Raw genomic sequence first — 25,278 nt, 5'->3', positions numbered from 1 at the left:
GAGTTTACATACTCCCTTGTAATTTTTGCATTATGAAAAATTAAATATCTTCTTCAAAGTATGATGTCTTAAAATTTGCGCCATGTAATTAAATATACAATATTATGTTTGTTTCTTTAATTAATTTTCTTTGGATAATTTTATTAGACATAAAAACTTTAGAGTATTTGTCATCGCACTTTAAAATGAGTGTTGTAAGGAATCTGTCGGAAACGAAATTTAAATTGAATGGTTCATCAAATTCATATTGACAGTGAAGTTTAAGACAAAACTTATACCTCATAGAAATGAATTATCATCATTGAATTTCAAATTTCTTCAATAGATATCATTAATTTTGGTTCTTAATTTTCAGACAAAACGAATTTTCGGAATCGAGCTCACCTTCCATACGGTTCACTTACTAAGAGATCTACGGGGCAGCCATTTTGATTTTAATTGTAAACAGTCATTGTGGGATCTTTTCTAGCTTTCTCCTTCCTTCGGGATGGAAGAAACAAAAATTATATACTACATTGACGATGAAGATACTCCATATCTAATTAAGCTACCAATACCTGCTGATCGAGTAACATTAGGCGATTTTAAGAATGCATTGAATCGACCGAATTATAAATTCTTTTTCAAAAGTGTGGATGATGACTTTGGGTGAGTTTCATCGTGATCTGCATGTTCGTTGTGCATGGAGGTGATTGTATAGATCTCAATATTACTGTCAATATAAGCAGTATACAATCAACGAAATGACTGAAGCTCATGCATTTCACAACATTCCCGTCTAAGCTGTGTGCATGTGAAAGATTTGTTCAACCAGTATTATTGAAAATACAAAAATTAAACAAGTTCTGGGGTTTAAAACTTGCATGTCTTAATAAGTTACGTGCATGTTATAGTCTCAAAAGTTATTTTCATAACCTTTGATGCCAGAGCTTCATATATTTGCAAATTAAAGCATGTAAAGCATGACATCATTGCACATGTTGAGAATAGATTGACAAGCCAAAAAAAAAAATTATATACTTAGTATCTATAAAAGTAATATTTATTTATTCAATTTTTTTTTCATAATTCTTATCGTCTTTTTACAACTTATGTATAGATATTTGGCTGATGTGGGGGTATGTAATGGTATTTACTGATTCCCTCTGTCAGTTTCTCTGTTGCTCTTCGCCAAGTTGTCAAAGTATATCCCCAGCACTGGTACAAGCAAAATGGGATCTAATTCATAAATTAATTGAAAATGTACCGCAGTGGTAATTTTGTCAAGATTGTAGAGCAATAAATTCTAAAAAGAAGCTTAATTGTTAATATAAGGAACTCATACACTTAAAGATGAGTCTTTTCAACTGGAAATGCTAGAGTTTGTAATAAGACTGGGTTGAATGATTAAGATAAGAGTGATGATACAGTACTAAAGATGTTGATCATACTTTGGACATGCCAATACTTTAAAAAGTCAGTGAATTGTAACAACAGATTCTTTTCAAAGTTTTATAAGTGATACCAATAAATGGTATCATTTCCAATGCCAAAAACATTGATTTTTTCCCAATTCTAAGATTGTAAATTCCTAATGCAACTGCTCAGAAACACACCACATTGACATTGTAGTTAACTTAGTATAAAATGTACAAATTGACTTAATTTTTCACTTCCTTTTAAATCAAAAGTAGAGATGAATCCTCATATTATGGTGAAACGTGTTGTAAACAGCCTTCTTGCACACATAGGAAGTGCTTGGCATTACTGACAACTTTAAAAATGGAGCAAGAGATATTAATATTAAATACTTCTTATTTTTTCTTTAAAACATGGATTAATAGTTGTTAATTTTAGAATAAATGTCTTTTGTTGATATGATGGAAAATTCTCAGTCGTATTTCGACTTCTTTTACCCAATGGAATGAGTATCGGTACCATTTTAATAACGGATTGACAGGGAAAATGAGCTAAAACACCTATAGTTAGTAAACAAATGAGTGTGAATGGTTATGTTCACTTGTTTGACTTAACTGTAGTTCTTACTTCTTAATCTGTGGTTTTATTCTGATTACATGTATGACATAAATCAGTAAATGGTTTTCTTCTAGTTGAATACATAATTGATGCGACGTATGTCATATGGCATTTGGAAAGTTCTATTATTTACATATTGTTTATATTTATGGTCTTGTTTTTAAAATCAGAAGTCTACTTGAGGTGAAAATGCAAAGATGCAGAGAAAAAAAAAATCCAGAATATTTGAAATTGATGGTAGTGGCAGTATTTGTTCAAGGCAATTCATAAGATGGCAGAATTAGCTTTGAAAATGTTTACATATACATAGTATATATCATAGTATATATTGTAGATCTTGTAAGCAGTGATCATTACAACTAAATACTGGACAAGCAGTTTGTGAAATATTTGTGTGAAATTATAAATAAATATTGTAGCACAATTACACACATATATAGATATTCATGATAATTCTTTACCGATTTTATTATGGATTTATTTTGGAATGTGTCTAAGTTATGGGTTAAACATGGTATGAGTAAAGAAAAACATACTGAATTGCTATTTCCACTTGAAATGTTGGGATTGGACCCTGATAGACTTATTGTGCTGCATGATGTCATTGTCAATGTTTATTTATATTTACTAAATAAAATGATTAAATTTAATTACACTTGATATTGTAGGGTTGTAAAAGAAGAAATAATTGATGATGAAGCTAGGTTACCATGTTTCAATGGACGTGTTGTGTCATGGGTAAGAAATCAGGTTTAAAACATGTTAAACATTTGGTGTTAATTATGCCCTGTAATGTCAGCCAAGGAGAGAAATATTTTGAAAGCTGATTGATGTAAAACACTTAAGTGTTACATAATAATACGCATGTTCATAATATTTTGAAAATTTCTTCAATTTTTTTTTTCCTTGGAGTCTGGGGAGTTTATTGTCTTAAAAAAAGATTGAAGAGTAGAAATTTTGATGAGAAGTAACAGATTTCACCAGATATTTGTATTACAGATAGTGATACAACAATATATTGTGTGGATTTTGATATTGCAGCTGGTTCCTGCGGAGAACAGCACATCTGATACTCAGTCCCAGTGTACAGATTCCGGGACAGGCGATGTTCATGTTCCACCAGAAAGAGTGGGGGGTATAGGAGATAGTAGACCACCATCATTTCAGTAAGTGTCATGATAAAAACTGGTCAGTCAAGATAGATAACTCCTGTAGTCTTTACTAAAAATTGTCATAGAGCTCCTGATGACAAAAGGTTTATTGAACCTTGGAACAAAAGTATAAAATAAGCTTTCAAAATCTTTATTTGGTTTCTTTTGCTATGAATGTGAATATTTGACATGAGAATACATGATTATAACATAACAACTGTGTTTATTCAGTGGATACAACTCATATAAGTACAAGAGTATAGCAAGTCATTTACATTTATTGGCATAGTAGTCTAGAACAAAAAATAAAAAAAAAAAAGAAATTGTCATTTTTAAGTACATTTTAAATCATATATTGTAGTATAGAAATTGTAATTTTTATGTATTGCAAGAAGAAGAATTTATTAATAGATAATTTATGCATAATCCATTGTGTGAAGCATAGAATTGATTAGTAGAGGATTTATGATTTGGCTAGTATGTAAATGGATATTATATAGAAACAATTATTTTAAAGCACATTTGTTCATGTATGTACATCTGATATCATGCACCATATAGGATTTCTCTTGTGTTTCTCGAAGCATTTCATGATTTTTGGATAATTGTTTTATGCTTCTCATTGTAGTGCAAATGCTTCTGTTGTTAGTCGTGACCAAACCTGTGATACCTGCACAGAAACTGATTCAGTTCTAAGCTCGCGCCGCGGTAAGTTCTGAGAGTAATGTGCAATATTTGTAGTATGTATTAATGCACTGCATGGTTTGAAATTTAATTTATATATCATGTACTCCTATAGTAGTATGTAGAGTAGAAAGTTTGAATAAAAATTGCATTATTTAAATATCATTTTACCTTTCAACAAAAAATATTTTTTGAGTAAATCTGCACCATACAGTGACAGTGTTATGTTACACAATTACAACTTATATGTATTATTCCAGGGTTCTCACTAGGATTTTGCTAACTTGGGTCCCAGGGCTCAAGATTTCTGACAAGGTTGCGTCCCAGCTAAATTTGATGCGTCCCAGAAAAATTATGTTGAGTCCCAACTGAATTATTGCAGTGTCCTTCCATCCAAACATCAAAAAAAATCTTTCATTTTTTTAACAGTTTGTTTACGAAATATTAACACATTCAAATAGGTAAACTGGTGATGCATCCAAGCCAAAGTATTCTAAAATACATGCGTTATCAACTGCCATAAAAATAAACTTGGTGTTTATAATGCTAAAATTAACTGTTGCATAATCAATTAGTACCCTAAAGTTGACTGTATACAAACACAGGTGTCATGTGCAATAAGGCATAGCTAATCCTGTCGATTGTCTGCACTGGGTGAAATTCACGAGATAATCAAGCCGCATTGTGTATACAAGCAGTAATTATGGTTTCTAGATAAAACTCAAGATTCAAAAGTGTTTAAAAAAAAAGCTGCTTTGTGTTTACAGCTATTGGAGTTTGACATGCAACACTATTATGACTGTGGACTAATAAACATGAAATATCTTATAATCAATCCCTGTTTTTAAAAAAAATAGAAATAGGTACAAGAAAAGTTGTTTCTAAGATAAACTTTATGATAGTTACAGGAAGGTTCCGATTAAATGTTTCTTTGACAAATCCTAACATCTGAAATCTCCGGTTTTTGAAAGCACCCGAATTTTCTGGCTGACGAGGACGCGTCCACTCATGAGTCCACGGACGCATCGTTTTTAAGAACCTTGCGTCCCAAATAATTTTGCTGCGTCTAGGACGCAGATTCTTGCGTTAATGAGAACCCTGTTATTCTGAGATTTTTATTGAATTGTGTCATTATAATTTTCTTCAAAAAATAAGCTCACCCTGAAGTTTATGATACATTGTTGGCCCAGTCTTTTGATACAAGCTGGGTCCTAGGCTACTGGATCACTGCAAGATTGTATTTCCATACACTTGTTGAATCTGATACAAATCATGCTTTGATATCTTTGAGCAGTGACAATGCTTGAGATGGTAATTTGCAGAAAATGTTGATGCAATTTACACTTAAATCAATACTATGGACTCCTATGTTTATTAATCAATACTATGGACTCCTATGTTTATTAACCACATAAACCTCCAAAATCAGACAGTCATGTTTTACATTTATATTTTAGACTGTTAAAAATACTTCTGGCACCAACCTTAGCTTTAGAGCATGTGATGTCACATAGTGTGTGGAAGATTATAGAAACTTTCCAAACAAAAAGGTTTTTTTACTGCCTTAACATCAGTAAATTTAAACATAAAAGAATGTCTTACAATTCCTTGTCTATCACAATGCTAAAGAAATCTCAGAAATCATTATTTTTAGATCAGACAATGGCCAGATCTTTGCTATATTGATGACATTTTTCAGTTTGTCTGTGTCAGTAATTTTATTCAGATGTTGTTTTTAGCTCTTTTGTGGGTGAAGTGTTCATATATTTATATTTAATCTTCGAACTTTACTCTAATATGTATTGTAAGTCAGGATAGGATATAATAAATATGCCATTAGACCTAAGAAGAAAATATGTTACCTGACGGACCCTTATTTTATTCTCTGACCCATTTTTTTATTGTAAAATCTTGAAATTGCATGTATGTTTTCCTTCAAACATAACAGTTTATTTGTTGTAAGGTCACTTTTAAGTAGCCATTTTAAGAGCTATCAAGTAGATTTAAAAAACGATGTAATGGTTAGAAGAAGAGAGCTTCAAATGTCTTTTTAAAAGGTGTATTTACAAGAATATGCTTTATGTAAAGAACAATAACATTAAAAAACAAAACAAAACCCTTCTTCCCAACCCTATTTTTTATTGGCGTGTAAACATTTTTTTTGCTTAACCTTAGGGTTGTCTTTGGGCATGACATTTGACCTCATAAATAATAAAAGATCTAAGGTCACCAAGGATGTATATACCAACGGGATTGGGAACTCTTGTCAAGTCTCACAATTTCTTGGAAGTTTCAGGATTTTGTAGACCAGCTTTTAAATATATCTCTAATGTTATGATTATCAAATATATAAGAACAAAACCTTTATAGATTAAAAAAATATTCAAAATTTGTTATTTGCAACTTGCACTCCTTATCATAGTATAATTATGTTGTTTTATCATAATCAACACATGCCTTTGTTTGGCCATATTTCTGAGATTTCCCAGAATTTTGGTGGTGTTTTGCTCTATATTTAAATTATTTTAGAATGTATGCCTTAAACATGGGGGGGGGGGGGTGTTGTCTTTTAACATGGGCCAATAAATATTATTCTGGACTAGTGAAAATTGAGAGGTTGATGGCCCATTGGGATACTAAATTCTAAAAGTTTAGATTCATTGACCCTCTGATGAGAGAGATAACTTTCACTGGAATAAATGACTATTATTACTCTATAAAAAATTGTCCACCAAAAAGACTATTTCAGTTATATTTTGCCTTGCATTTATGTTTATGCTGATATTGTGTGTATTTTAAATATAAATCTGATTTCTTTAAAATTATTAGGATTAAAGCAAAATTTTATATGAGTGAACAGAGGGAGGATTGACACTTATTGTAATCCCCTGCTATCCTTGACATTTGACCTTGAGAATGATGGAAAACTTGTCTTTGTGTATTTTAGGATATCTTAGTATGGTTATCTCATTTAATTTCACTTATAAATGTCAAAGGATATGTTGATTTACCATAAATTGAATGAGTGATTTATTTGCAAGGATATGTTTTTATCTCAGTTCTTTTTTAATGAGCAGTTACTTTAGGACTAATCACAGTATTCTAGATTTTATGTAATTTTAACTACTTTGCAACCTGGTCATTTGTCAGTTTCTTGTTTTATAACTGGATAGGGGTATTTCAAAACTTATTTTTACATCTCTTATTTAAAAAAAAAGTGATGATATTCTCAGGTATTTTAAAAGCATTAAACTTTTTAATAGGTTATAGATAGATATGAAAGTTTAATGCAGATCATTTCAAAACTTTTTTAAATCAATTGCTCTTAACAGTAGAGATTCATGTAAAAACAGCATTTTTTGTTTCATTGGCAATGCAGCAAATATTTGATCCAGCAAGAAATTGACATATGCATATTTTTTAAATCCCTTAACAGCCATCAAGATGTTTATGCTGTGGAAAGAAAAACAAATTGAAATAATAATTCATCTGGTAATGGATTGCAACTTTGTGTTGAGGAACATTACAGGGCTTTTAGAAATATCTACTTGAATATAAATGAGGAGAATGGGAACAAAAGCGGGGAGTGTTTTTAAAGATAGTTTTGTTGAGTTTAGTCATCTCTAGAACAGCTTGAGATGGTTACACAGTTACTCCGACAGCATGATAAACTTCACAACAGACCTACTAATCCCCCAAACTTATGACTGTTTACAAAAGTAAATATACACAAAACAATGATTGAACTCTCAATTGTCATCATTATGGAAAGTATGTGAGAAACCTGGCTTTTAATCAACTGTTGATCATTAAATATTTGCAAAGCGATATGATCACTAGGAATTAAGTCTTCAGAGGGATTTTCACCAGTATTAAATGTAAATTTTTTCCCTACCTATTTCCAGTTAAGATAAGATGTCTTTATCTGCCTTTGTACTTGGCACTCACTGATCCAGCTGTCTACCTAAACAATTGGGATAATTTCCTTTGCAGATATTGGCAAACCAAAACAGATTTATCTTTGATATATTTATTCAATATAAGAATTTTATGAAATTAAACTCCTTATATCAAATTTAAGACTTTTGATTGACACAATATTCATTCTCAAGATAAACCATATTTATTCAATCACTATATTGTTGTCCATAGATTTATAAGTAAGAGACATCAGAAAACTGCATTCGTCCATTTATCTTCAGAATTATAGAATTTGTCACAACATTAATCCCAGACTGTTAAGAAGAGATTCAAAACACAAACTGATTTATAATGCAGTACATGTATGTAACGGAGCAATAGAAAGTGATGGTTACTTTCACAGATTCATCTTTCAGATTTCTTTAACTTGTACCAATGGTCAAACCAGCAGATTTTGAGGTCAGGTTAATGAATGAATGAGGCTCCTTATATTTAAGGGAAGAGAATCAACAGTTCTTTATACTATTAAAGAGGTGATGCAGTCTATTGTGAAATGTTACGCTGGCTAGATATAAAACTATCAAAATCTGCCACACTGCTACAGTTAGCATGCTCAGACTGATTTAATTAGATCAGGAAGTAGAATACTGGTACTTACACATTATCTTAAATCATCATTGCTCCATTTTGTCTATAAACACTGATTATTTAAAAGGTCTGTATTAAGTTCCTTTAGAGGGCTACAGTACTAAGACCAAGAATAGGTTAATGAATGTGGTAGCGGGCTGCTTTGAAGTGAAGGGATTTGACAAATGTCAGAAGGGATATACAATTTCTACCCTGCCCGCTTTCTCTGTTGCTCAATTTTCCAGACAGCTAAGTGTAGCATGGATAGGCTAGTCATGTTACTGGAATTCTTAAACTCCTTTGATGACACAAATAACACTTGGTTCTTAAAAGACATTTGGCTATTTGAAAATTCCAGGCTTAAAAATTCTAACACCTCTGTATATGAATATGTCATAAAGAATAGTTTGATTAAATTTAAAATCAGGGTCCATGTCTTTAATGTTAGGTATCGTGTACAGGTGTACAATTCACCACTGGGCTGCAAAAGGGTGGACCTATTGTGTAGACTACCCAACTATCCACCTATTGTTGCTTCATGAAAATTAAATATCAGGTGTGATTTCAAAAATTTCAATAAGGTCACAGGGGTGTTATTTATCAACAAGACAGGTTGCCGTTGAGGTAGGAACAATTTTGATGGACCTTGATAAAGGAAAGGTGCAATTTTCCTGTTTTCTAACGATTACATATCTGTTCATCTTCAGGAGAAAATTTTAAACCCTAAAGAAAGTAATTATTCTTTACTTGCCATCCAGCATGCACTGTGATAAAGAGAGAGTTGTTTACTAATTTAGTTGATTGAATAGTGGGAAAAGAGAGGCAGATACTATCGACTGAGAATTTAAATTTCTGCGCTTTTAAACATGACTATTATTTCTGTTGGAGCCGTTTGGAAGTATAAACTAAAGGTGTGTAAAGGATGAAGAATTCGGTTTTAGAACCACACATTGACATATTGGAAGTGATGCCGTCTTTGTAAATGTTTGTATGTTTGTTGCACTGTTATTGACCACTGTCGGATGGCTTGGTTTGTAATATCTTGCTCTAGAATTGAGGACTCTGACAGTTTAAAGAAAAGTCTGCTGTCACAAACAGGTAGAGTCTAAACCGTCTTTAACTCAGAATCATGCCAAGTTTTAGAAATTATGACCATGTTTTATTGATGTAGATCATTTGTTTCTTAAATATTTACAATGGATTTTTATCTTGGAAATAATTATAAAATTTGATACATACAAAAGCTGAGATGATGTTGGCAGTGACTGCAGATTGAAAGTTAATTTTAAAAGTTAATTATTCAATAACAAACTTAGTTACAGGATGAAAAAAGATTGTAAACAAGACAGATTATTTGTAATGAAAATAGTAATATGATTGAAATGTCTAGTCATCATCATAATGACTTTCTCTGAACAGTGAAATCTGATTTTCTTTGACAATTCTTGAGACAACAGGGAGTAATAAATATTAAAAAAAAAAAAAAGAAGAAGAAGAAAATTGGGATAATGTAGTTTTCAATCCATTTTGATGGGATACCCATTGTAGAGTAAAAACAAATGAATATTTCTGAATTGTTTAAATTCCTAAAAGCATTAAAGTGCACATGAATGATCACAAGCCCCCCAGTGTGTGTTTATTTAGTAGTCTGTAGCTAATATTTTTGTTTCAATAGATGGACGATCTAGACAAAGTTATAGCCATTATAGAAACCACCATCGCCTTAACAATGAATCTAATGGTAAGCTTTGTGTAGCATCCAAATTCCACCATGTTTGCACCTAACCCTCATCTACCCACTGACATTGTTCCTGCTGCTTATGTCACATGCCTAATCTGAATATAAATCGCTGCTTACCCCAAAACAATTATCTAACACTCATCTTTTATAAACTTTAATATATATTTGGTATATCAATAAGAATGAATGAAGTTCTGATGGAAATGTTAATGTCAAATTACAGTTATTCAGGATAATCTTCTTTTGAATGATTTTTGCATTTACATCTAAACATCTTCATATTGATGTTTCATGATAAAAACAAATGCATTTTGGTTAATAGAACGTGAAAGATATCTCCTGCCTAGAGAATAGCTCTGTAATGAACTTAATTTGATTGTAGCTTCAGACATGCAGGGCTTGTTATAATTACCTTACCTTGATCCAGGGAAAAGAAGTATACATGATTAGCTATTTTTCTTGAACTGTTGAGTAAAGTTGACTAAAAGATGATTTTTAAATGATTTATCTTACCTATTTGTTAACTTGTTAATGCTGCCAATATAAAAAAGATCATTTCAGACAAGACTGTAAGCAGTTTGTACAGTCACTATTGAAATAATCATGTGAAAAGAAAAAAAAAGACTTAAAGTTAAGATAATATTCTAGACAAAACTTGTAAAGTTCATTAAATTGTTCCTGCATCTACTGATGATGATTTTTGAGTTAATTTTGATAATTAAACAGAATTCTCTTTGTACAGGGCTGCTCTACTACCAGTTCACTTGTTTGCTTGTCAAGAAAAAATAAAGTCCTTCACACTAATTCAGTGAATAATTAATATTCGTGCTGCACAGAGAGTAAATGTACATATTTGCAAAGTATGAGAAATGAATAGAAAATAGGCAAGGTTTTACGTAATGTGTTAAGTTCTGATGTAAGAGGACCAAAAATAAGTATCATATTGCTATTTGTTTTCAGAAGATGGTGGGTGTATTAACTGGGATATTTCAGAATCAAACATTCAAATATTTTAGGTTTGGTTTTTAAAATTTTATGCTTAAATGTCCTAATTCTATGTGAATGTACTTTTCCTCATTATTTTATTATGTAAACAGGATGACATTAAATTCAGATTTTAAGTGCATTTGCTTTTTGGAGAGGCAATTTAGCTATTCATATGCAAAAGAGATAATATATTTGTATCTTAAATGTGATGAAATTTTTATAGATCTTAAATAACAATTGACTGGCATGATGATTAGCTTTGACGTTATATATGTGTGTAAATCTCAAACGTGATTTATACTGAATGTAAAGGATGACTGCACTTAAGGACATGCGAAAATTGTGACAAAATAAACTTTCAAAACAAGCATTTTTCTTTTAATTGCACGAATGGTCAACATCTAATCTACAACTTTATGTAATTACATTAAATAAAAGTGCGTATTTACGAAGTACGAAGCTGTTTTCTAAGGCGGGGGTCATCACAATATCTTGAATCTCCGTTCGATAATGAGGACGCCCACTTTTTCACTGACTTTATACATAGTCAGCGCATGTTTGTCTATTGTTCTCCGTTTAACAGTAGTTGTATATTTGTATTAACAATGTTGTATCAAAAGGAGATTAATAGACAAACATGCGCTCATGGTTTAAACGAGAAAAAACTGCTTCTTCTTACATTCGCTCTCTCTATTGTAACCAAGGGCTGTATCATGTTGAATATTATAATTCACCACGTGATTTCTTACCTCAGGTAAGTCTGTGAAAACTAAATTCCGTCACGTGACTTGTAAAGTAGCATGTTTTGTGCTAACTAGGACAAAGTGCTCGAACACGTTAAATTGTTAGGCATTGATTTAAAAGATTCTTTACTTACATGGACCTCGCTCATATTGTTAATTTCGTTTTTGAAACCTCTGAACATAGTGTACTTGTGCTATACAGAATAAAGTGGGAATGGGAAAGAGTGATCTCGTATTTTTTTAATACATGTCATTGTTATTTATCTAGTCTAATTTTAGACCCATTCTTACAATATTAGCTCCACCTCTCATGCATACCTAATGTTTAATCAAGGGCAGGTAAGTGTAAATTCTCTATATTCGGAAAGAGTAAGGACAGAAAACATAGAATCATTTTATTGTATCACAGTCCAAGATCATTTTAATATTTAAATTCGGCTCGAAATTGACAGGATTCTTTCATAAATATATAGAAATGAAATAAGATAATGATATAAAAGCAACAGAAGCGATCGAAAAAGACCCAAAACCCGGCGTTAAGTGCAGTCATCCTTTCACATTTAACTTGTTTCAGAACTGTAGTAGGTATTCTGTTCTCTTTTAAGAATACTCTTCCATTTCATGGCATACAATTCGTTATTTTTTTTTATAAGGTGCACCTTTTTGTCAGTAGTGGGTAATATTGTTAATATTTTTGTTTCTTTCAGCTCCTCGTCACAATGGTCACCCTAAACATGAGAGACACCGTCACATGTACGGTGACACATCCACAATGGCCAGTAGTGACCTTGACACGACCAGTTTCTTTGACTCCGAGGATGACAGTCGATTCTCAACTGTAACAGAAACAACCAACCGATCGTCTTCGCGCTACGGACGACATCGACGAAGGAGGCGGAAGCATAAACTTCCACCAATCAGCAGAGTAAGAATCATATGTCGCCGAGATAAAGTGGAGCGATGTAACATTGTAATATACTAGGCTAATTATACTAAGCTCATGAATCAAGTGATTTCAAATTAAAATTATAATGTTGTATAATGACAGTAAGAATGGAGTGAAGCAATACTGAAATAGCTATACAGTTAATAGAAGATTGTAAGGAACAAAAAAACAAGTAGATTTTTCTGAATTATGTTTGAACATGTTTCAGGTGCTGATTTATCAAGATTAATCATTTTACTTTACTTTACAGGCCTCATCTTTCAGTAGTATAACTGACTCAACCATGTCTCTAAACATTATAACGGTGACTCTTAATATGGGTAAGTTTTTTTTATAATATTTGTGTAAGCAATATTTGATAGAGGATTTTAATATTGATTTGGTTGACTTACTTTAGCTATCATTTATCTTTCCATAAATAAAACCTGTATGTAGCAGTGACATAAGTATAAAAATTCTTTTCTGTTCAAAACATGAGATTGAATCATCATGTAAATTTTATGAATTGTTTGATTTGTTTTGTAGATACAGTTAATTTCCTTGGAATCAGTATTGTAGGCCAAAGTAATAAAGGTGGGGACGGGGGGATCTATGTGGGATCCATAATGAAAGGGTAAGTAAGACTGATGAAGATTTTTATATGTGTGTGCTGTAAAATGTAAATTAAAATATTCTTTTCAATATTTGAAGTATATCTATTCCTGGACAGTGATTTTATCAGGATAAGCACATGAAAATTCCAAATATAATTATGTTAAATGTAATTATGTATACAGAGGTGCTGTGGCTCAGGATGGGAGGATTGAGCCGGGAGATATGATTCTGGAAGTGAATGGTGTTAGTTTTGAAAACATGAGTAATGATGACGCAGTACGAACACTTCGAGAAGCTGTAACAAAACCAGGGTAAGACCTTACACTAATCCATTTCTCAACTTGTTCTGATTGGCTATTGAAGTGTGAAAACTTTTACTTTCTAATTGCACAAAAAAAGTGATATTGTAATTTCACTGATCAGATACATAGTTACGTTGAATGCATCTTAGATCATGAGTATGTATATTGTGTATTTTACAGTCCTATAACTCTAGTCGTAGCCAAATGTTGGGACCCTAATCCAACCAAGGGATACTTTACAGTACCACGTCAGGAACCTGTACGACCTATTGACCCCTCTGCATGGGTGGCCCACACTACAGCCATGCAGAGGGAGTATATGACTCGTATTGGGGGCCCGGCCCCATCCATTAGCAATATGACCTCCACAAGTTCTTCACTAACCAGCTCAATACCAGAATCAGAAAGTAAGTAATTGGAAGTATAATTGTAGGAATTGATTTTCACTGCAAGCACTTTTTATTTACAGATGAAATTCAATACATGTAAGTGACTGTATGTAATTGCACAGAATTTTCAAGTTGAAATTTTGTATGTATTTGAGTAGTGTTTACACTTTCTACTATGGTTTGTTTTCACTGTTTCCCCCATAGAATGAATTGTGAAATCAACATGGAGAATTTTGCTTTGATATTGCATGAATAATCAAGATTTAGCATACAGAAAATGCAGAACTGAGCAAATTATTTTTTAAATATATAAAATATGAAGTATTAAAGAGAGATATCTGTACAATTGTATGTTGTTGTTTTTTTTGCCACTGGAGCAGTAGAGCAATTTATCCATGAAATGCATAGAAACCTGATCCAGAACCTTGATTGTTTTATTGTTGCAGGGTTTGATGACCTGAACCTCTCCATCAACACAGACATGGCTACAGTTGTAAAGGCCATGGCCCAGCCTGACTCTGGTCTGGAAATCCGTGATAGAATGTGGTTAAAAATTACAATACCTAACGCATTTATAGGTAGGCCACTGAATGAAGTTTGATCAGTGAATACTCTGGAATCATCATTGTGCCTGGGGGACTAATGTTGTCAATTTCATGGTTCGCCTTCATCATTGAATTTAAATCCCCAGAGGCATTTTTTTTCACTCCAATTTTAAAAGCTACCTTATGCCTTTATGAGAAGGAAAAATCTTTGACATTTTGAGGTTTTTAGAATAATTTGCAGAGCTACTTAACAAGACAGTTTTAGAAATTTCTGGCATAACAGTTGCATCAACAAGGTGCAATGTATGCAATAGAAGGTCATATTTCAGTCCCTGTAATAGGGTAAATTTTGTACAAGACAGTAGACCTGGTAAAAACAAGTATTTTACAATACCAAGCTTTTACTTACCAGACTTAGCTTTTCTAATTGATCTTATGATGTGAGATTGATTTGAGATTTTGGGGGAAAGGGGGGTGGGGGTAAGTTTCTCACAGTGTGAAATTGAACTTAAAATAAATTCAGAGCTGTGGTTATAAAAAAAAAAGAAGATTTTCCGAAGAAAAAAAAGCTTTCTTTTCCACTGTACAAGGTAGTACTCAATGTCCTCTTTATCTGGTCATTGGACTCTACAGATTCAACTTTTTTTTTTCAACTTTAAATGCACTGTAGAGATATATTTCTTCTGGAAATAACTTATTATGCATACTCTTAAGTTGTTTGAGTTATTGAAATGTTTTGTTTTCTGCATATGAGCTATCTATCTGTATTACCAGGACAGAGAAAATGGAGGAAAGTTGGATTACAAAATGATCATGATGATGGATATTGAAATAAACTATAACCATATGATACTGCTAAATGGGTCAAATAAAAACAGTCTTCTTAAAGTATTTGTTACAAAAATTTGTTTGATATAAAACTTATCAATTAATCCTGTTGGGAAATTTTGAACACCAATTTGGGAATTTTTTGTCTATTTTGCTGGGAAAACTTATAAAATTCTAAGTATGAAAAACACTGAGAGGTGAATATAGAATGTGTAATTTGTGGTATTACTCTCTATTTCTCAAGTTGTCCCACTTTAAAATCTTGTATATACCATATGTTACACAAGAAAACCAAAGCATTAAAATGAAAAAAAAGTGTTCAAATCCTTTTATGAAAGTGAATTAAGTTGGTTAAAAAAAGTAGCCCTTCCTTTTCAAATTATTAAGGAATGTTTTGTACATAATGTCAAAACAGAAAGAAATGAAACATAATGAACATTGTGTGTGTGACCATATTGATGTCTTAATTATAATCAAATATTCAATAATGTACATGAAGCTTCACATTTTAATTTGGATTCTTCAGTTTTAAATAGACTACCTACAGTACAATTAGAGTATATGTATCATAATAATGGATTTTGCTAAAAAAAAAAAGAAAAAAAAAACATGGGACAACTCCCCCACTTTCGTTAAAGCAGTGGGGGAGTTCATGCACTTTCATAAATTTCTAAATTCACCTGTAATCCCCACAGACCATGACTTTGTCAGTGTATCTGTTCATCGAATCTTTATTAGTGTATACATGTACATATGAAATTACCCACAAAATAACATCCCCACAAACCAGTAAAATTTTTAATTCCCACGAACATTGTCTGCAGTGAATTAAAATGATTCCACAGTAAAACGTATGTTTATATCAATGCTTAATGAAAATGCAAGTGGTTTCTGGTCAAATTAAGAAAAATTCTATTCCAGTGGTGATGCTTAATGGTTTTGAATTATGTATAATAGAGAAAATATTAAAGAACTGAGCATCTTAAGGAATAATGAATACTTTTATTCAATGCTTTTTAGGTTCAGACCTTGTAGACTGGCTGTTTACACATGTAGATGGATTTGCTGATAGGAGAGATGCCAGGAAGTATGCCTGTAATTTACTGAAAGCAGGATTCATTCGACACACAGTCAACAAAATCACATTCTCTGAACAGTGCTATTATATATTTGGGGATATTTATGGGAGTGAGTATATCATATATATACAATCTCTGATTATCAAAATGATCATCTTGAAAAATGAAGGGAAGAAATCCAGGAATTTTTCAGTACTTAACCAGCTTTCAAATTGCCACGATACTAGGAGCTTACTAAATATGAGACTTTTTTATGAGATCCTTTAACTTATTTTGGTATCAAGCGATATCCAGTACAAGTGAGAGGTAGTAATATTTTTATAACATCACAGTTTCCCCATCACAAGGCAACTCCTCTGCTGCACTTTCTTTGATCAACCAAATTATAGGCTAAAGGCACATAAAAGTCTTCTTTTTTTTTTAGTTTACAAAAATATTAAGAAGTAAAGTAGAGCAGAAATATGTTTCTTTCATCAGTTTCTTCAGTTAAGCACAAGTTTCCAAGGAGTTCTCAGTTCCTCAATTATCCTTGGCTCTTTAAGCACACATAGTTAACCAGAACTTTATTGTCCTTGTAGATGGGCCCATGTATCCAGGTTAGTAGGTCAAGGTCATGACCTTGTATGGTTAGATGTAGTAACACATTAGTATCTTGTGGTCATTTTTCCTACTTTCAGTTCTACAATTTACAAATGACCACAAGAGAAAATGTAAAAAATTTAGACATAACTAAAATTAGGTTGTGTTTATATATTTACATGTTTATTATTGCATGCATTCCATAATCAGCTTGCTCTCTCAAATCCTGATAAAATCTTTAGAATGTGAATGATCAAAGTAAGAAAAAAATCAATTAAATGATCTATCTTTTTTAAAGAAATTTACTATGTGTTTCAATATTGCATGTTATTGCTACTTCAGAGTTTTGCTCTGTTAGTCATTTATACTCGTGTACTTAAAACATGAAAAGTTTCTGCTATTAAAAGAAAAAAAAAATATCAAAAATCTATACTAATCTGCAAGTTTTCATATACTAATTATTTCATTTACTAACTATTTCATTTTTCTATGTTCACATACCAATAAGTACCAGTAAGTAACTACTGGTATATACTCACTGCTATTTGCATGTAATGAAATTTTAACCCTAATTAAGGAAATGTACATGAGTTCTATACAAAAGTTTTATGCTTTGAATAACTTTGATTGTGCAAGTTTTTAAACTTGGATATATACGTATGTATATTGCTTCATTTTTTTTAGTGTTTCAGTCATTTACTCAACATTACATATCTTTCTACCCCCCCCCCCCCCCCCCCCCCGCTTGAAAAGTGGGGGATATATAGTAGTGATGGGGGTGTCTGTCTGTACATTTTCTTGCATACCTCTGGTACACTTGGGGGTACCCATCCCTTATCTGCAACAATTTCCTATACTACTGAATAAAATTTCATGAGACTTACGGAATCTTTATTACACTGTGCCATTGTGCACCTCTTATTTTACATTTTGATTAAATGCATATTTGGGGTTTTCCATAGCAAAACCTGGACTTTGCCATTATACTCATATGGGGGTGGCCCGAGGAGGGGATATCATTTTGTGAGCTCAGTGCTTACAACTGAGCTCACAGTGCCTCTAGTTTTCTTTAGTCACAGGTGAAAACATTTCTCAGCTTAGTCACTTATATATCACAGGCCTTTTTTTGTTTATCACTTAAGATTATTTGATCACAGCTTATTTCATCACTGCTTTTAGTACAGTGCATTTAAATCAATCTACATTTCATTTAAATGTCATTATCATGTACCATTATCATCATCATTATTAATTACAGTACATTATCAAAAGGTGTTTCATCATTGAAAAACAATACAGTTATCTCAATATATGTTTACTTCTTTTGTTATTTTAAAGATTTTTGGTAATGTATTACAGATTTGTCAGCATTAAGTCTGGAGGATGTGGACTCGGTATCGGAGGCGGATCGTGACACTCTGGCCCCCCTTCCTCCCCCTCACTGGAACAACCAATATCCTTACAGTGGTAATCCTATGTATCTGCCTCAGAACCTTAGCTATATCCCTCCCTATAGTTATACCAGCACAGACTCTCAGAGTTACATAGGTAGTTTTGTTGATGGAGATAAGAGTCAGGTCAGTGGAATGACAGGGCTCACTGCGGGAGCAGGAGGTGCAGGAGGGGGCAATAACAGTGCGGGAAGTGTCCATAGTGCCTCAGGTAAGGTGTCACATTGCATGAAAAGTATACAAGAGATTCACTTATGACACATTTTGCAATGAAAAAAAAGAAATATGCTTGTAGTTTTTTTAATATTTATTTGCCATTTCGTTAACTGCAAGACTTAAGTGTTGTCTCCATAATTTTTTTAATAGCTTTATTTTGTGTGCTAGTTTGTCACGCAACTAATGCTGTCAGCTTGTGATTTAGTTTTGTACTGAAGCTTGCATGTTCCATGTTTTATTTTTTTCCAGTCGCCCCCAAAGACTGCACATGTATACTCAGTACTTACAATCATATCCGAAAATTATGGACAGACAAAGATAAAGAACTATATAATCATCAACATCAACATGTTCATAGCACAGGGACCCACACAGGGGGAGACCCACCCCCCTCAGATCACCGGCTTGATCACTCCAGGACACAGGGGACGCTGACAGGGGGAGTTAATTCTCTATCAGATCCCAGGATCCAATCCGCCTATTCCAAATCCTCTTTAGCTAGCTCCACTGGTAAATTCACATTTATTTAACACACTTTTACTCATTATTTCAATAGGTCCTTCAGTGTTGAAGGTTTTTATGCCTTTAGACACAATATGCATGTTTTAGTGCATGGGTGCAGTTTTTGGGGGTGGTGGTGGTTAAGAATAACCACATAACATGTATTACACTGTTGTGTACTTGTGAGCTGCTATAGTCAAATCTGTTAATATATGCTGTACTATACATATATGTATGGGTCTACACAGGATTTGTGAATTGCCAAATTGCAACATTTTTTTTTCCTTCTCTAGATATAAGCATGTATGTGATACTTACAGGACCAATTCCTAAATTAATATTAATGATAATTAAGGACCCTCTATCACATTTCTAGATCCTGCCTTAACACTCTGTGTGCTACATGTGGTGATGATTTCTCTGTTCATTGTCAGTCACTGTATTCTTGTTTGTGTAGAGTTAGGTTATTCTTACATTATCAATTGCAAATCTAGAAACAGTTTTGATTTTCATGAACCTATGGGCTGGGACGATACATTTTCTTCTATATCGATACATATCACAATATTTGTGCCACGATAAAATACATTTCAGGATATTTTTGATTGGTTATAAAATTTTTATTTTGCCTTGAAATGATCAATATATTTCTTCGCAAAAAATAAATAAGAAAAATTTTATTCACAGAAGCTGTAAATCTGTTGTAAAGCAAAATTATTTAATAACAAAAGTGGATTTAATTATTATGTATTTTATATTTATATTTAATATTTAACATATTTATTTTATATATGAAACCCAAAATGTGAAGTAGAAAGAAGAATGAGTCTGTAATATTTGTGATATTTCTACACACATTTCGTTATGCATATCATCATTTTGATATATCGTCCTAGCTCTACAATCATTAGAATACTGAAACCAAGTTTAAAGTACCACTTCTCCTGTGAGCATATTCTTTATTTTGTTTTTGGATAAGTATTTCTGAATTTGTCTTCTGTTTCTAAAGTTTAAAAAAAGACAAGTGCAATTTCTAGAAAAAAAATTTAACTTTATAAGCATTAACTTTCAATCTTGATTAAAACAGCATGATAACTTTTTATATATATATTTATAACCATAATGCATTAAATATAATATATACATGTACATGATCACAAAACCTTTATGTTTAAGCATGAATTCAATGAATCTTCTTTTTCTTCCAAGAATTTTTTTTTAATTTTTATACAAAACTTTTAATGTTAAGGTTAGTGGGCACTCCTTGTAGAAATGTGATGTCTCAGTTTGACCCTATACCCTTAATTTTTGGCAGTTCACAATGCCTGTTGTTTGCCAGTAAATCTACAACCTGCTGCACAAAAACTTTTCTCAAAAGCATTTTGTGAAGGAAATGAACCAAACAACAATGTAAAGTGCAAAAAATCCACAGACACAACTAAAGAAATAAAAAAGGATGGGGAGGAGAAAGAAAAAAATGGCAAAAAATCAGATGAGACCAAGCTGGAAAATGTCACCGAAAACAAAGTCAAAACAACTAAGATGGTCAGAATAAAAGAGGCTTCCGAAGACAAAGTTGAGGAAGGTCAGGAGGTCAAGGCCGAGTCACCTGATGGTGATAAGGTTCACATCTTCCTGTAGGAAGGTACCTCTGTTTACATGTATGCATGTGTGTGGGATGAAGTGAGCAGAGAGAGCTTCAGGGGAAGTAATGCATGGCATACTATTAACTCTGTAGACACTGACCTTCGACCCACCAGAGCGTAGCCATGACAACCTGCTTCATTGCTTCTGTCGCCTCCAGCACACCACTCGCACTGAGTGCCGTCTGTCTGCTAGTGTGTGTGCAGCAGATCACAGGATTAATGCAGTGATGACTGTTTATAGAATATTGTAGATATGGTTCCGCATGGAGTTTGCTAAATTATGTCATGTATCACTGGACTCTGTACTCAGTTTGATGTTTGAATAAGTTTTGATTTGTCTTTTTAAAAATAAATGTTTTATTACTTGTCATTTTAGGAAGCAGTGCTTCTGGGAGCAGTCGGAAAGAGAAAGACAGGAAGTCTGGAAGTCCAGCAGGAAGTGGTAGTGACTCAGATAATGCGAGCTTAGCAAGTGCCAGGAGGGTAAATCTTGTACCATCACCAAGGGATCTATCCAGTGTGCCACAAGACCTAAGTGGTAGTAGACAGTCTTTCAAAATGGCAATGGGAAATCCTTGTGAGTTCTTTGTGGATGTCATGTGATCAGTCATGTGGCCCCTTTACAGCCAATCAGATTTCATATAAAAGTTTGCATGATCTTCTCTCTTTTCTAAAAAAAAAACATGTTTGAATTTGGCTGCGATATCAAAAGTACATTGTCAATACAACTGGTTTGTAAGAAGGACAGCCAGAGACTGTATTCTTATATGTGAGCATTATGATACAAATCTGTTTTGTATATTTAGAACAATTTTATAGTTGCATGATAATTCATTTTATTTGTCAAACATATAATTGATGTTTTATAGCATGCCAGCAGAAGTATTATTTATTTAGGGATATTGTGAGAAAGTGACATGTGTGGAAGTGAAATAGAAAGAGTTTTTTTTTTCAACATGAATGTTACTTGTATAATTTTATGTTTGTTTTATAAATAAGTGTTTCAGAGTGCAATTTCCATGTATTTCATTTGTTGTAAACTTGGTTTGTTATAAATCATGTCAACTCCCGTATTAACCATTGCCACTGTTTCGCAAGTTCTTACATTTTCTAAGAAAAATATGGTGCTTTCTTTTTTGCTTATGTACAAGAAATCTTAACTAACTGTTCTGTCCAATAATTGTGATTAGACTTTGCTGATGATGCTGACTTTTCTCTCCTGTAGGCGACTCTGTCATGGATTCATGACCTTTGGCCTTCCTAGATCCTTCTAGTGTCCATGGCAACGACTTCCATATATGGAGTGGCTGACGTGGTGCATGCCCTGCTGCTAGGAGTCTCATGCTTGGTGCTGAGTGGTTGGCTGATATAATCTTAGAGAAATTCTGCAACATAATCTGTCTTCATATTTTACTCCTTACACTCCCACATGTGATGAAATATTCTTTGTTGTGGCTTCATCTCAGTTGGCATGTCTCTGTCCTCCTCATGTTCATTCTTTACTTTCGGATCTTCTTATTTTTCTTTTGACAGTTTCTGGATTTTTTATGGATTTTTCTTTTAAAACATTTATGAAGAGTATTTCTACCAATACTTTTTAAAAACTTCTTGCATGATTCCAACTTGACTCTTTAATCTTCTGCCAGTATTTTGTCCAGATTGAGTTTTGCACGTGATCTTTGATATAACAGTGTCGGTATAATTTCTGTCATTTAGTTTTTCCAAATTTTCATTACATTTTGTTGGTTTTCACCTTATTTTGGTGCTGATTAGTGTGATTTTATTTTTCCATATAAAACTGTTCCTATGGTAACAGCTGCCAAAATGATTTTTTTTTTGTATAAACTGTTGTGAATTGCCCACCAAACATATCTGATTGTCAATTATGCAAGGCATTGTAAACCATCTTGGTTGTATTTCACATGTGAATGAAGTGATTGATTTCCATTCTGCTCTTGACAATGCATAACCTTTTTTCCCCGTGTTACAGACTTACAAATGTACCACAGTCACATTTCAGATCAAAATTCATTTGCATGATATTTTAATTCACCATAAAATATTTGCTGCTTTTGAAAGGTTGTAAAGTTGTGCCTTTTCAATGTCAGATCATTTCTTGGTTGCTTAATTACAATACAGTGTTGTATAATAGAAATTTCTCGCACCATTCATAGTTCATTCTTCGAAAATAAACTGCCAATAGATATAGACATTATACAGAATCATGTGAAACCTTCCAGCATTCTTTGAAAATGTAGTAAATTTTCTCAAGCGTCCACCTTTGATACCTAATTCTCTCAGTATAGTGAAGCAGGTTTTCTAGCTATGGTTTCTTTGGTAGTGTGTCTCTTGTTAAACTAATTGTAGATGCATCGAAAAGACCTATGACACAGTTCTGACAGTTTTCAGTGAACCATGTCACATGTTTGTCACTTAACCTATCGTCACACTAAATAGTATTATGCTGAATTGTAGAATGTACATGAGGGTCACATGACCAATATTAAAAAAAATATTTCACAAGCATTGAGTCTTTGTATCGTCTTTTTAAGTATTTAGTGACTGTGGTCCGAGTTAATTACACACCTGCTTATTGCAAGCAAACGAGCCAAATATGATCAATGTTTTTCATTATTTTCTGTGCAGAGATGTCATTTTTCTTTAAATTAGAGAGCCAGTGACAGAGGTGAATGTATGAGCAGATGGTATAATACAGAATATCTCAAAGAAGTAAATTTTTATTTTCTAATGACCAATATTTGACCCAAAAATAAAACTTTGATGTAGAAATCTGTAACTACATGTATGTTCTAAAAACATTACCTATATTCATCAGCCATGACGTCATATGTTAGATACGATGTCAAGAAGATGACGTAAATTTAAAATTTCAATGATTTTGAAAGGAAAAGGTATATTTTTATGCCCCCTTTAAAGAAGGGAGGGCATATTGCTTTGCTGCTGTCTGTCGGTTGGTCTGTCTGTCGGTCCACCAACAGTTTCCGTTCATTTTCTTCGCAGAGGTTGCACATACTGAAATGAAATTTGGTATACAGATTTATCGTAAGGATATCTAGATCAAGTTCTATTTTGGGTACGATTGGGCAATTTTTGACAGAGTTATGCCCTTTGGACTTAGGAAAATTCCAATTATTTGCAGTGTCCGTTCATTTTCTTCGCAGAGGTTGCACATACTGAAATGAAATTTAGTATACAGATTTATCATAGGAATATCTAGGTCAAGTTCTGTTTTGGATACGATCGAGCAATTTTTGACAGAGTTATGCCCCTTGGACTTAGGAAAATTCCAATTATTTGCAGTTTCCGTTCATTTTCTTCGCTGAGGTTGCACATACTGGAATGAAATTAGGCATACATATGGCACGCCAAATTCACAAAAAATGAGCTAATCATAGTTTCACAGTTGATAAACTAGGTTTATCGACTGTAAACTATAGTTTACGGACCGTAAACTACATTTAACGATGATAATCCATGTTTCACATCTGTAAACTATAGTTTACACATGCCAAGAAAAGGTACGCATTCTAGTTTTAGAGCGAACTCAATAAAAGCGGAATTAGCGTTAATCTGTGATTTTTCCCCAGGGAGATGTGTGCGAGGCAATTAATGTCAGCAGTTTTGAGGGAAGGATCTTAAGTTTTACTGGTTTGAAATTAAAGCTAGAATACTAACTATTTAGAAGCCTTTGCACCTTTTTTCCTGTTGTTTTTTTAAAAGGGGGGGGGGGCGATTTTCCATGCAAATCATATGCGGTTAAAAAAGTAAAAAAAAAAAAAAAAGAAGAAGAAGAAAAAGAAAGTGAAATAAATTGTAGTGAACTAATTAATTGTTCAGTAAAAATTAGACGCCTTTCAAATTTTTCAGTGTTTATATATCAAAATATTTTTTTCCTAGTGTAAATTAACATCGGGCACGATGAACTTGGTTGTTGTGGAAGTCTCGCGCCTTATTAAGGTATACCGGTAATTGACCAATGAAAATGAACTTAATCAATTGTAGTTCCATACATGTAAAATTATTATTTTTTCCTTTTGAATTTTTTTTTAAAATTTCCTTCCAGTCTATTTTTACAATTTTGGTACCTGTGTCTAGTGCATTTTACATATTTTGTAAATAAATAAAGGTTTTTGACAGGAAATATTTTTTTCAGGGCATAGGAGGCTACATGTACTTCCTGGGGTAGAAGTTTATTTTTCTTTGACTAAGAAAACGGAAAACTTAGGATCCACCCCCTCAAATCTGCTGCCGTTAATTGTCTCGCCAGCGTTAGGGGAATATGGGTGATTTGAATCAATTACACTTTTATTG

At 32.8% G+C, this 25,278-nt stretch overlaps 1 protein-coding gene across 7 annotated transcripts; it reads left to right on the top strand.

Annotated features, from left to right (window-relative positions):
- The first annotated feature begins 394 nt into the window (after positions 1-394).
- On the top strand, positions 395-23,743 carry LOC133206412 (segment polarity protein dishevelled homolog DVL-3-like). Of its 7 annotated transcripts, XM_061342386.1 has the most exons (17): positions 395-648; positions 2,685-2,754; positions 3,058-3,182; positions 3,796-3,875; positions 10,075-10,140; positions 12,578-12,795; positions 13,067-13,136; positions 13,342-13,429; positions 13,593-13,721; positions 13,893-14,119; positions 14,548-14,679; positions 16,495-16,662; positions 17,132-17,149; positions 18,492-18,794; positions 19,049-19,309; positions 20,616-20,945; positions 21,323-21,459. In XM_061342386.1, the coding sequence occupies exons 1-16, from the start codon at positions 488-490 to the stop codon at positions 20,939-20,941; spliced, it is 2,442 nt and encodes an 813-aa protein (XP_061198370.1). In that variant the 5' UTR covers positions 395-487; the 3' UTR covers positions 20,942-20,945; positions 21,323-21,459. The 7 variants fall into 7 exon arrangements, with proteins under 7 accessions (XP_061198370.1, XP_061198372.1, XP_061198371.1 ...); XM_061342388.1 differs by lacking the exon at positions 10,075-10,140; XM_061342387.1 differs by lacking the exon at positions 17,132-17,149.
- Positions 23,744-25,278: the final 1,535 nt, after the last annotated feature.

Source organism: Saccostrea echinata, unplaced genomic scaffold (assembly GCF_033153115.1).
Source record: "Saccostrea echinata isolate AGI-Se365-2 ecotype Australia unplaced genomic scaffold, CSIRO_AGI_Sech_v1 ptg000054l, whole genome shotgun sequence".
Taxonomy (NCBI): domain Eukaryota; kingdom Metazoa; phylum Mollusca; class Bivalvia; order Ostreida; family Ostreidae; genus Saccostrea; species Saccostrea echinata.
Note: the sequence above shows the minus strand (reverse complement) of the source record. Positions and strands in the feature narration are given on the sequence as shown.

What these genes read in the sequence shown, in the direction of transcription:
- LOC133206412 (XM_061342386.1), top strand. Translation starts at nt 488, where the DNA reads ATGGAAGAAACAAAAATTATATACTACATTGACGATGAAGATACTCCA. An exon ending in CCTTAACAATGAATCTAATG is followed by an intron (nt 10,141 to 12,577) that starts GTAAGCTTTGTG and finishes TGTTTCTTTCAG; the next exon opens with CTCCTCGTCACAATGGTCAC. An exon ending in CTCAATACCAGAATCAGAAA is followed by an intron (nt 14,120 to 14,547) that starts GTAAGTAATTGG and finishes TTATTGTTGCAG; the next exon opens with GGTTTGATGACCTGAACCTC.